The sequence below is a fragment of the Apiospora kogelbergensis genome (genome assembly GCF_038363985.1).
Source record: "Apiospora kogelbergensis strain CBS 113332 chromosome Unknown utg000005l_segment0_segment0, whole genome shotgun sequence".
Taxonomy (NCBI): Eukaryota; Fungi; Ascomycota; class Sordariomycetes; order Amphisphaeriales; family Apiosporaceae; genus Apiospora; species Apiospora kogelbergensis.
The window spans coordinates 2,741,287-2,754,094 of NW_027117422.1; the positions used below are offsets into that span (position 1 = coordinate 2,741,287).

At 53.8% G+C, this 12,808-nt stretch overlaps 5 protein-coding genes across 5 annotated transcripts; 4 read left to right on the forward strand and 1 right to left on the reverse strand.

The window, feature by feature from the left end:
* Positions 1–602: 602 nt before the first annotated feature.
* On the forward strand, positions 603–2,419 carry PG998_007482 (uncharacterized protein; the record flags this gene model as incomplete). The annotated part of the gene is made up of 2 exons (XM_066874298.1): positions 603–725; positions 788–2,419. 2 exons carry the CDS (start codon positions 603–605, stop codon positions 2,417–2,419), a joined length of 1,755 nt encoding a protein of 584 aa, XP_066730243.1.
* A 121-nt stretch (positions 2,420–2,540) lies between these two features.
* Positions 2,541–4,404, reverse strand: PG998_007483 (retrograde regulation protein 2; the record flags this gene model as incomplete). Its single annotated transcript, XM_066874299.1, has 7 exons — positions 2,541–2,797; positions 2,866–2,918; positions 3,004–3,286; positions 3,346–3,599; positions 3,657–3,747; positions 3,812–4,088; positions 4,156–4,404. 7 exons carry the CDS (start codon positions 4,402–4,404, stop codon positions 2,541–2,543), a joined length of 1,464 nt encoding a protein of 487 aa, XP_066730244.1.
* A 647-nt stretch (positions 4,405–5,051) lies between these two features.
* On the forward strand, positions 5,052–6,128 carry PG998_007484 (uncharacterized protein; the record flags this gene model as incomplete). The annotated part of the gene is made up of 1 exon (XM_066874300.1): positions 5,052–6,128. The coding sequence occupies one exon, from the start codon at positions 5,052–5,054 to the stop codon at positions 6,126–6,128; it is 1,077 nt and encodes a 358-aa protein (XP_066730245.1).
* Positions 6,129–7,152: 1,024 nt separating this feature from the next.
* Positions 7,153–9,718, forward strand: PG998_007485 (Sorting nexin mvp1; the record flags this gene model as incomplete). The annotated part of the gene is given in 4 exon segments (XM_066874301.1): positions 7,153–7,541; positions 7,556–7,644; positions 7,905–8,839; positions 8,912–9,718. The coding sequence occupies 4 exon segments, from the start codon at positions 7,153–7,155 to the stop codon at positions 9,716–9,718; spliced, it is 2,220 nt and encodes a 739-aa protein (XP_066730246.1).
* Positions 9,719–10,557: 839 nt separating this feature from the next.
* Positions 10,558–12,096, forward strand: PG998_007486 (uncharacterized protein; the record flags this gene model as incomplete). Its single annotated transcript, XM_066874302.1, has 5 exons — positions 10,558–10,638; positions 10,751–10,794; positions 11,264–11,349; positions 11,427–11,598; positions 11,652–12,096. The coding sequence occupies 5 exons, from the start codon at positions 10,558–10,560 to the stop codon at positions 12,094–12,096; spliced, it is 828 nt and encodes a 275-aa protein (XP_066730247.1).
* Positions 12,097–12,808: the final 712 nt, after the last annotated feature.

Below are 12,808 nucleotides of genomic sequence, written 5' to 3' on the forward strand. Positions count from 1 at the left end.
CATGGGCTGGCGCCGAGCTGCCGTTGTTGTATTGCCTATAATTGGCCATGGCCTATCCCAATATTGCTGCGCAAGGGTCTAGACCAATGCCACAACATTCCGGCGGGGGGCTGCTATACATATGAGTGCATACCACATCTCACGTCTCTCTCCCACTCCCTCCAGCCAGCCAGGTTCAGTCTCTCTTGGGGTTTCATTCACGCATTCCCCCATGTCCGAAAACTCCATTGCATATACACTGGAGTCACCAACGCAACTCTAGCCCATTCAAGTTAACCCCCCAAAAGGGGAGGGGGCCTGTCCGTCTGACAACCGGGGGAAAGGAGCCGCAGAACTGGCTACTGGCTGTTGGTTATTAGAGACAAGAAACAGGGTGTCTGTCTTACATAACAACTTTTTAAGGCTGAATCCGCCTCGCCACCCTCTAATCATTTTCCCGCGAATCTGTTCTTCCCTTCCAACTCGCACATCGCTCTGATCTCATTGGGTTGATACATGAAACCCCGATTGACTGATCCAAACCCTCGGGTACAAGGCCAAGACATACACTTTGTGGATCGTGACCACCTTACGGCGCCGTTAGCATAGGTGCAGATTGCAACATGACTGCGCCGCTCGTACCCCGGAAACGCGCAAGCAAGCCCAAAGTCCGAACGGGCTGTGATACCTGTAAGAAGGTCGGTCCCTATCGTGGTGCCTCGTGCGTGAAGCAGGGGAGGGGGCAGGTCCGCCATCCGAACACTCGAATGGCGAACGGGAATGAACGTGCTGCTGACTCTGGGCTTAGCGGCGGGTCAAATGTGATGAGCGAAAACCTCACTGCGTTCGCTGCGAGAAGCTCAACCACAAGTGCGCATACACGGGAGGCGCGGAGGCCAAGTCACCAAAAGATTCGTCGCCAGACTCCTCCTGTAGATCGTCACCGGTGCACGAGACCGGCACACTGTTCTACCAGCCTCGATGTTACAACCTGAACTCACGAGAGGGGCTTTACTTCGAGCTCTACCAAAGCAAGATTGCGAAGAAGCTGGCATATCCGGAATTATGGTATCGATCCGTGCTGAGGGAGAGTGTGAGGGACAAGACAGTCCGGCACGCCGTGCTCGCCATCGGCGCACTTGCGCAAGCGGGGTTGGAACATGCGGCGCGTACGAGTGCGAGACAGGTGCCGCGGCGCACCTTGTCGCGGGAGCTGATGCGAAGCACACATTATCGCGGAGCTATCCAGAATTACACGCAAGCTCTCTCGACATTTCGCAGCCGAGTAGGGCTGGAAGGAAGTGCGACGCCACCGCGCACCGTTATCATCGCGACCTTGCTGTTCCTGGTCTTCGAACAGATGCAGGGCAACTCGGATGCTGTACAAAGGCTGGCTGGGAACGCCATTGCTATGCTTCGTGGCAGTCTCATCACCTTCCAGGCCGATGGCACCGACATGTCCCAGATCGCCGCCGAGATAGATGATGAAGGGGTGTCAGAAGCAGAGATGATCTTGCCAAGGATGTTCTCGGCCAATCTCTCTAGCTGTGCGGTCCATCCTACCATGTATCAGGTCGCACTGCAACTCCATATCGACCCACGTGAGACTGTTGAGCTGCCCGAGGAGGGGGCGTCGCGATTACATACCAAACAAGCCTGGGATCGGATGATTACACGTCTAACCGTATTCACGATCCGCGGACGTGCGGCTTTGTCAGACCAAGCAACTGACCTGGAAGAGTACCGGGACGGCCAAGGAATATTCATGGATCGGCTCGAGAAATGGCGAGAGCTGATAACAGCCATGCAGGAGCGGAAATTGGATCTCCAGTTCCAGCTAACGCTGAAGGTGATCCTGTGCGCCATCCATATCGCCGAAGTATACCTGTCCTGTTTTCTGGACGAGACGGATCAGTCATGGGACCAATTCACGGGCCTCTACGAGAAGATTGTGGAAATTGCCGAGTCCATCGTCGCCGCGCTGCCGCCCAGCTTTGACGGCTGGCCCATGTATGATTGCAGCTTGCCGCCCATTATTCGCTGCGTGTTACAGAAGTGCCGCGACCCGGCCATACACCGGCGGGCGGCTGCCGTCTACCAAACGCTGTCACAAAATGAGACGAGCCTGGGCCTTGAGATCATTAGCCGCGGTGCGTCTGACGTCGTTGTTAATGACTGGACGAGTGAGGTCACCACCGAGGATGGCGAGAGCGCCATGTCCTCGCCGGGCTCTGAATCGAGTCTGATCCTGGAGGCCATGAAGACGGCGCGCTCCGACAGCGGGGGATCTTCTTGGTCGTCGCCGTCGCCCAAGTCCTCGTCGCCAGAATCATTGGCAGCAGCACGACATCTACCGGTACGGCACGGTCTACACAAGGAGCATTGTATGGGGGACTGTCGTATGAAAACTGTATTTCTCGCCGGATCAGTAGCTCGCTAGACAGGCAGCTGATCCTGTCTAGACTACAGCCGGTCTTGCTTAGAACAACTAAATACACGTGAAACAAGCTTTATGGCCTACTGAGTGGCCCTTCCACCCGGTCCATTCGTTCGGGATGGTGTTAGATCTGATACTTGAAGTCTGGTTCTCGGTCGGTATAATACGCATCGAATTGTGAACGGTGTCCGTCATCCAACAGAAGTTGCTTGCGGCCCTGGCGCCTGATGTAGACAAATCTGATGAGCCACCACATGAACCATGCGAAGCCAAGACAGCCCAGGGACCAGGCGTGTCCCAAGGTATAAGCGGGTGCTGCATTCGAATAGTAAATTTGGCCCGACACGACGCCGCCGATATTAGTTAGAGTGAGTAGGATGCCTGAAGGAGGGGCAGGTTAACTTATGCTCGATGTTTGTGTTACATGGCGAAGGGGAACTTCTTTTTACCTAAGCTGGCTGCTCGTTTCCCATCAGGGGCGCAGTTACCAGATAGCCATGCACTAAAACACAGGTATTCGTCAGACAAGCGAATGCAGTTGGCAAGGCGGTTGAAACGCGATGAAAAAAACGGAGGTGTCTACTTACATGTTTCCGCCGGTGCATATGAAACAGGCGGTGGCGATGAGGTACGTCGCGAAGTAACGCACAGCAGCAGAGACGTCGCAAAGCAGTATCGCATAGCCGGCAATCCCAAATGGGGCGCAGATGATGAGCGGGAGAAAACGAACTGTGTATCGGTCCGACAAGTATGCGCCTATGGCGTACACGATGGCTCCCCAGAGGTTGACTGGAATCACCAGGTATTGGGCTTGTACAGTAGAGTAGTGAAAGCCGTCTTTGATGATGATGGGGAGGAAGGTACCAAAGCCTAAGGTAAGTATGAGACCGTCGTTCTTACATCGGAAACATGTGGTCAAGAAGACCTACCGTACAAGATCGTCACTACGGCAATCTGGGTAAATCCGTGAAGCCAGCTCTTGATGTCCTTCGCCGCCTCTCTGATGTCTCTTCTGTCGTAATGGCCAGATCCTCCACTATAGTTGTTCGTTTCCTCTGCTCGGATTCTCATTAGATCCTTCTCCTCCTCGTTCAGGAAGTAAGCCGTCTCATAGTCTTTGGGGACCAAGAAAACGCACAAAAAGGCCCATACAACTGTTATGATGCCTTCTATGATGTACAACCTGCGGTGCAAGAGTGTTATTGGCGAGACCATCAGGGCCAACAGAGGGATAACATACCAACGCCAACCGGCAAGCCCCCGTACGCCATTCATACCCAGCATAGCCCATGCCAAAAGTCCGCCAAAGGCGCCCGAGAGCGCAGATGCGACTTGGTAATAGTCAGCGTATACATGGTATCACATTTAAAAGAATTCGTGCGAGGTTGTACATACTGAAAAGGTAGGCAACGCGGACTGCCAGCTCCTCGCGCTTATACCAGTTACACAATAGTAGCGTCATAGCAGGAAACTGGCATCCTTCGAAGAAGCCCAGCAGGATACGTGTCACTATCAACGGGCCAAAGGATTGGACGAAACCCGTGCAGAGACAAACGGTTCCCCAACAAAACGTGATCAGAGGTATGACCCGATTGAACTGGAGTCTCTTCACAAAGATGGAGGTCGGGAATTCTGCGAGTATATAGAACACGTAGAACACCGAGACTGCAGACTGCATTCCAAAAGGAAAACGAAGAGTCAGTCATGTGGGAAGCATGACATGGAGAGAATGTACGCACGTTCAGGTCGGAGCCCTTGAGACCAAGATCAGCTGTCATACCTTGAGTGGCCGCAAAGCCGATGTTGCCGCGGTCGAGGTAGCTAATGAGCATCAGGAGCATCATGACGGGCGCGATGAAGCAATCTAGCTTCCTGACTAGGGCTTTCTCTTTTCGCTGTCTCTCAACATCACTCAATGCAGGGCCGCCTTGCTCTGCCGAGAGATCTTGATGGCCTAAATTGACCTTCTCGTTCGAAGAGGAGGCCATGTTGTGGTTGTGACGACAGAAGTAAGAGTATGGAGGCACTTCTTGCGGTTTTCCAAAGAGTAGGACAGTGCAGTCTATCTATACTTCATCGCATGTAAATGCCATAAAGCATTCGGGTGATTGGCGTTTGCTATGCACCAACCCGTGCCGCGCCGACTGCGACGAGGCTACCGATCCAAAAGCAAAACTCTTACCGGGACACTGCATCTGAGGTAAGACGAACTCCGTCATTGCTCTCGGATTTAGATAGATAACGAGTTGATAGGGTTTTGGGTACGACGTGCAGCTAGACAATGGGTGAAGATCAGCATGCCCTTTATGGAATGATTCCCTAGGCAGGGAAAGGTTGCAGGCCATGCGGTATTCGTGTGGTTGCTGACCGAACATATTTTCGAGGTGTCATTTTCCGACACCTACAGTATAGAAACACCAAAGAGATCTCATTGGCGAAGAGGTCGACATGAGAGTGAGATCAGGCACTTGGCGCACGGCAGTTGATTGACTGAGGCTCAAGAATCGAGCAGGGGTGGTCTCGAGAAGCTCTCGCTGCCCATTTTCTCGTCAGAATCATCCTGATAGCTCTCCAACTCCAATGGATAATCTCGACGCCATTGTGCACATTCGTGTCTATTGAAGCGCATAAGGTCATGACGTCCCCTCATACTGCTACGGTGAAGCTCGCCGCTCTCAGGGCCGGCCACCTGACTCTCCCGGAGCGCCTCTTCGTCACAGATGCCGACCCCCAGAGACGCAACACCGTGCCCTCTCTCGCGTTCTTGGTCCAACACGAACCCTCCAGGACCAATCTCGTTTTCGACCTGGGCGTCAAGCGCGACTTGGCCGGGTACGCGGCGGCGATGAGGCCGCACATTGCTGCGCGCCAGCCAACGGGCGCAGGTGCGGAGGCCGACGACGATGCGGGCGCCAGCCTTCGGAAGGGCGGCCTCGACCCGGCCGCCGATATCGATTTCGTCGTCCTCAGCCACGTCCATTGGGACCATGTCGGCACGCCGAGCGACTTCGCAGCCTCCACCTTCCTCGTTGGCAACGGCACGCTTGAGGTTTTGAAAAATGGCGCCGGACCGCGATATCCGGGAGAGCTGTTCAACAGCGACGAGCTGCCGCGGGATCGGACAGTAGAGTTTCCCCCGGTTCCGAGTAGTCAAGCATTGAGTGATATAGGCCGTGGCGAAGAGGAGAACGTCGTTGGCTATTATGAGAGGCATGCACCGAAACATACGCCGACACCTGAGTCTTTCGATGCAAAACTTCCGCCTCGGGCATCCTCTCGCATTACTGCCGATACGCCAAAAGGAGAAAAAGGGTGGGCATGGACGCCCTTAGCAGGCTTCTCGCACACCCTCGATCTGTACGGCGACGGTTCAGTCTACGTGGTCGATTCCCCCGGCCATATCTACGGCCATGTCAACTTGCTGGTGCACACGGGAGAAGACAAGTACGTCTATCTCGGTGGTGACTGCTGCCACGACCCCCGGATCATGGCGGGCGAGAAGGGGTTCGCGGAGTATCCCGACAACCAAGGCGGGGTGCGCAGCGTACACACGGAAACGGCGATAGCGAGGGATACTCTGGGCGTAATCAAAGCATTTGCAGAGGCACCGGCTGGGCTACCGGGGAAGAAAGTCAAGATCGAAGTTGTCGTGGCGCATGACGCCATATGGGCGGAAAGAAATAGGGGCTGCTTCTGGCCTGGCACGTTTTAGGCCATGCACCAGCTCCAAGTTCGATACTCTGCGTTTCCAGCATGGCCGAAACCAACCGGCTTCCTGGGTTATAGCTCCCCGAATATCTTCCGCAGCCTCGGCACTTCATGCTTCATTGAACCCTCCAACACCCGGACCAAATCACCCACTTTTGCGCATTCCCAATTTCCGCTTTCATTCGTCGTTGAAGCCCTGTCCGATGACCTTGCCACCCTTGACAACTGTAGCCATCCGTCTTCATGCCGACACTGTGTTCAGAGCAATTGTAGTTTGGGGGTACTTGGTGAGCAGAAAGCCGAACGGGATGCTGTAGTTGTTGGTTTAGTTGACCTGGTGAGGTTCGAGGAGTGGATTAGGCGGCAGGGAAAGAGACAGGCAACAGGCGTCAATCGTATTTTTAGCGTCGGTTGATTCGAACCAGTGGTTCTCTGTTTCCCCGGATTTTCCTATAAATTGGGGCGGTTGGCACAAGAGTGATTCTCAAGCCTCCATGCCCTGGAGCAGGAGCTCGCTATATTCGCAAGCTTCAGGTGGAAACACATGTACGTGTGTATGTATGTACGGAGTATGTAGAAGATAAGATGCAGGTGGGATGACGCGCCCCACAGGAGCTCCCCTTAGACTCGTCACCATGTTTCGATAGCTGGCAGCCTGACAGACCACCGAGTAGGTAGTCAGTCCCACACATGCTATGTCTTCTTACAGCCTACCGTCATGATCTCCAAGTACGTAAGAGTCGTGCAATAGCCTTCGCAATCCATTGGGTCTTGCCATCTTCGAATCCCGCTGTCGCAAATCCAATCTACACATATATACACCCAAGGCTACCCGGCGGCGCATTAAGTTGGACGTGTCCGTCATCTGCAGTGATTGCAGCCGCAGAGTCAACTGTCCCGTTTGGGAAGCTCAAACCTCGCTGGTACGAAGAGCATTACGACGACTACCGACTACCGACCGATCACACCTCCCCCGATCGACCGGTGCATCGCAACGCCATTTGCTTCCAACAATCACGGAGTTGAACATGTCTCTCTTCGGTACATCCCCGCCCAACGAATCGCCTGCCCTAGGCAACCAATCGCGCAACTCGCTCTTCGAGGAAGATGGGCCGATGACTCGATCGACGTCCGATACTTTGTTCGACGATGGAGATGCGCTGGGCAGCGAACGCCACTCTCCCTGGGACCTGCCGACTCCTCGAAAGCAGCAGTCGCGTGCCGACTTGGTCCGGAACTTGCTCGCCGGTGTTGAGGTGCCCGAAAGCTACATCGAAGCATACGACTACACACTTCGCGAGAATGGCCGCGACGGCAAGGTGTCGCCAGCCGGCGTTACCACGACTCTGGCTTCCGCAAAGCTTGGGGCTGATGAACAAGCCAGAATCACGAACATTCTCTCCCCCAAGGCGAAGAGGTGCAACTCGACAGGGATTCTTTCAACGTGCTCCTCGCGCTCATCGGCTTAGCACAAGAAGGCGAGACCATCAACCTGGATGGAGTCGACGAAAGGCGACGCAGTAAGTCTCGCACTGTTTCCTAAACCACGGCATCCATCCAGCCTTTAGAGCCAGCCGAGTTTCCTGCTGGCTGGCTTTCCATTCGTCAATCTGCACGGTTGCGACCCAATTGCTTGGCTTCGTCAATTAGCGGTAGCCTGCCTTGTGATTGTCCTGTGCATCATCACAAGCGGGTCCATATTGTGACGCTATTCGCTCGCTGATAGTGATATCAACCTACCTGGTCACTCCGTCGCGCCGGGACTGACGAAATTCAATAGATCTCCCTCCGACCCAATTATCTAACATTAACAGCAAGAAACCTCAGCAGCTTCAACAACCCATTTTTGATGCCTCCGAGTTGGCCGCGAAGCCTCCGCAAGCACCAGATACCCCCAAGAAAGACGCGCCGCCCAGGTCTCAAGTTCGAAAGCCCTCAATGTCGGATCCGGAAGAAGATCCCTGGAACACGCCCGACCTGCACCGAAACCATAATCACGCAGAGACACCAAGAGCCTCCAACGGAAACCGCGACGAACCCAGTAGTGTGGGCTTTGGCGGAAACGGCTATGGGCCTGGCGATGTGCCTGATGTGCACCAGCGAACCACGTCGACGTTTACAACGCCCTCAATAGGCTCGGAGACAGCCTCTGGTCGACAGTCAGCAGTTTCTAGCACCATGCCGCCGAACCCTAGTGACTGGGGGTACTTTGACGGTTCCAACCCTACCGCGGAAGCGGCCTTCGGTGGTGCGTCCTCGAATCCGGCCATAAGCCCCTTCGGCGGAGCTTCCGGTGCCGATCGCACACCAAGCACCAATCCTCCCGCGGTGTCTCACACACGCACCATTAGCGCTGGGCGGGCGGGAAACGCCGTGGAGGAGAATATCACGGTGGCGCTCATGCCGGAGAAGGAAGGAATATTCATGTTCCAACACCATAACTACGAGGTTACGAGCTCTCGTCGAGGTAGCAAAGTTATCAGACGTTACAGCGACTTCGTGTGGCTACTCGACTGTTTACACAAACGTTATCCTTTCCGCGTCCTGCCTCTGCTACCGCCCAAGAGGGTGGCAGTTAATGGCAATCATTTGAGTAATGATGGCGCATTCATAGAAAAGAGACGACGAGGCCTATCGCGTTTCTTGAATGCGGTAGCCAGACATCCGGTCCTAGGACAAGAGCAGTTGGTGATAATGTTTTTGACTGTTCCTACAGTAAGTTTACTGCCCTCATTGCGGGACCGTGCAACCGGGCGGCGTCGTAACTAAACTTTTGTGCATATACAGGAGCTCTCCGTATGGCGCAAGCAGGCAACCATCTCGGTGCAGGATGAATTCACTGGGCGGCCGCTTCCACCTGGACTTGAAGACTCTTTGCCCATCGGACCTCTGAATGAGCTGTTTGACCGTACGCGGTCAGGGGTCCGCCGGTCTGCCGAACTGTATATCAATGCATGCAACCTGATGGATCGCCTGGTCAAGCGCTCGGAAGGTGTAGCGGCTGACCACGCTCGAATGGCTGTCGCCCTCGGTTCATTGACCGAGGCTAGCACCGATACGTATGCAACTGACACCAATGACGTGCCTTTGCTCAACGATGGTCTCGTTGCAATGTCCAAGGGTTTGAGGACCGCTCAGAGTTTGTTGGAGGACGAGAGCAGAGCTTGGGACGCCGGCGTCCTGGAAGACTTGAAGAGACAACGCGATTCGCTGGTCTCGGTAAGGGATATGTTCGAACGCCGAGAACGCCTCGACAAGGACAACATACCATCTCTGGAGCGCAGAATCCAGAGTAACGAGACGAAGCTTGCTGGTCTACGGGCCAAGCCAGATGGCCTGGTCAAGCCGGGCGAAATTGAGCGAGTGGTTGAAAACATAATCAAGGACAAGGAGAACATTGTCAACCAACACAACCGGTCCGTTTTCGTGCGCGAGTGCATCCGCGATGAGCTCATTTACTTCCAGCAGACGCAATACCACGTCTCCCGACTATCCCAGGATTGGGCTCAAGAGCGAGTCAAGTATGGCGAGATGCTCGCGGACAACTGGCGCAGGTTGTTGGATGAGCTTGATGGCATGCCACTTGGGGACTAGAGCTGCCACTGGAATAGTTCCTCGTCGCCTCGTTTACTCGAAACAAGTATGATGGGAAGGGCCCCGCTCCAGGAGGCTTTCATGGGTCGCTGTTCTGTAGGATTAGATGGTGGAGCGGATGAAGTTCCGGCCCAAAATGTCGTGGCTTGCAAGTCGGTGGATGCGGCAAAGGCGCGAAGAGTGCTATTGGGCGATGGGGAACTGCCCGGTGGCCTACAGGGGACGGCTGATAAAGATTGTATATGTTGATCGGCGAGAGGAGTGGTAAAGAGCATTTGCATTTTGGTCGTGGGCAGGCAGACGGTCGCTACTACAACGATACCCTTCTGTTCTTGCCGGTGGTTGACTGTAATCCATGCATGACTTGAATTGCATCTACCATGCATAGTGGCTTCTGTTCTACCCAGCTTACCATATCCTCTTGACAGGGAAAGCACTATTGTACCCCGCCATGACCATTATTCCAGGTAGAGCTTGCCGCCTAAAGCAACCACCCCCACCCCCCACCATCTGCCTATCTACCTCAATCACTCTCCAGCCGCCGGTCAGCCTTGCATGGTAACTGCATCACCACATTCTTTTTCGGCGACGTTTGTTAGTTCTCTGTTTCTCGCCGTCGGGAACCATCTTTCTCAAGCAAGCCTCCGCGCGATTGTTATGGGAGCCGACAGCGCTCAGCCTTCTCCAGTCGTCCGGTTTGATCGTTCCTGACATTTCCTCACACTCTCATCCATCCCTCCCTTCCTCCCTCCATCCATCTATCCATCCATCTATCTATCTTCTTCTTCAGCAAACATACAGCCAAACCCCCAACGCCGAGAGCCCACCCGCCTCTCAAGATGCCGTTGTCGTCTGCTCACAAGGCCGCTGTGGTCGAGTTCATCGGGATCACGGGTGCAACTGAAAAGGTCGCCCAGAGAGTAGGTCATCGCCTTCTGTGCTTGTCCCCTCGTCATCCGCGACGTCACCCCTTCTTGGCGCCGACACCAATACTACTGTTTCCCGCAATGCATGCTGACAGGTCAACTACAGTTTCTGAAGAACTCCAGCTACAGGATGGACGAGGCTGTTGATTCGTAAGTCGCACATTCCCCGATCGACCGATGTTTATGTCTTGCGACCTGGGCTGCTCCGACCGAGACGAATCTGGGCTTCGAGACGATAACCCCAGCAATACTGTTCGGGTCGCCGGTCTACACAATTCTCACAACGAATGTGCACTTTGGGCGCAAGCGACGATACCAATTATAGGCCTGTCATGTTGGTGTCGGGCTGGTGAAGGAGAGACCGCTCTGTGGAAGTTTGGGATATCATGAGCTGTGCGGCTCCCATCAGGTCCCTCTACCTGCCACTGCTTGAGGCGCACACCACTTCATTTCACGAGGAACAAACGCTGAAGCGATTTGCGTTCAACAACGAAGTAGCCTCAAAAACCCCTGTCAGGCTCGGCCTCGGCCGCAAGACTAACATAATGTACCATATTAATGCCACGTTGTGAATCACTGTTATTCAGATGTTGCCACTAATCATGGCCTTACTCTATAGGTTCTACTCTTCCGGGGCTAGTGGTGGTTTCGCTCCCAGCGTATCTCGAGAGTCTGCTTTGACGAAGCAGTTCGAGTCGCTACGAGGTAAGTCCAGATGAATCTTCTCCATCGTTTCAGGGACCGAATTTCTACTGGCAGTTGCTAATGGGTTCATTCAATAGACGCACAGGATGACAAGGACAAGATCGGTCCTGACAACACGATCAAGTACCTGCAAAATGTTGGTGTCGATCTGGAGGATGCCTCCTCGTTTATCCTTTTGGAGATCGTCAAGGCCGAGACGATTGGTGAAATCAAGAAGGACGGGTTCGTGTCAGGCTGGGTTGAGGCTGGGTAAATATTATATTCCCATCTCTGCCCGGGGTTCTTTCTAACGTCGTTTATAGAGTTGATGGCAACATTGCCGCTCAGAAGAAGCACGTAACCAACTTGGTGGCCAGGCTTTCCAAGGATAAGGATCTTTTCAAGAAGGTCGCCAGGTACGCCTTTGTGGCTGGCAAGGAGCCCGACCAGCGCGCTCTCGCCCTTGACAACGCTGTACTATACTGGACAATGCTATTCGCCCCGCCTGGCCGACCGTGGGTAGGCAAGCAGACGGGCATCGACTTCTTCCCCCTGTGGACGCAATACCTGACAGAGAAGTGGACTCGTACCGTCAGCCGCGACATGTGGAATCAGACACTCCTGTTTGCTGAGAAGAGTACTGAAGACGAATCACTCTCGTTTTGGAGCCCTGAGGCGTCCTGGCCCAACGTTATCGACGACTTTGTCGCTTGGTTCAAGGCCCGCCCCCAAGGTGGCGGCGCTATGGAGGTCGACCAGTCGGCTTAGAACGGGAAATAGTAAGACTTCAGAACGTCTTATACACAGGCAGAGATACAAATACAGATAACGGCAGGTAGAGCTGATACGAATGATGACGATTACGCCGATCTATCATTTCCATTTATCCCAGCAGAAAGTCTGCTGGAGAAATACTAGAGTAGCTGGCATAGCCGGCCAGCTGTATGAAGAAACAGACGCATAAACAACTTGTACGAGAGCCCTTGTGGAATACACAATAAACCAAGGACCGGAGTGTTCTTAGGACCAAATACGGAATACAGCAGTGAGATATCATGATTTTAGTATTAGGTGTCTCCTCTTGACCAGCGGAAATCCTTCTTAATCTTATGCTACTGCCAATGCGGGTTTTGACGAAATGTCGACGAAGTGATTTCCAACTCGGATCTTTATATACACAAGCCAGACCTTACCCAATCGCCTCGCCATCTAGATAGAGGCGCGGGGGGGGTATGTCCGATTCCGTACAATTCTTTCTGTCATATCGTACATTTATTTGTGCAAGACTTTGTCGGCTCCTCTCCGTACTGTACTGACATTTGACTTCAGGCTGCCACTTGCCGGCTGGGGTTTCTGACACAGTTCTATCCGTGCCAGGCCCTTTCTCTCCCTCAATGGCAAAATCATTTTCAGTAGCTATGTCGTGGTTCTGCTTGATATGCGTCGTTTGCCACTGTATCTCTTTCTCTGTCGTTCCTCG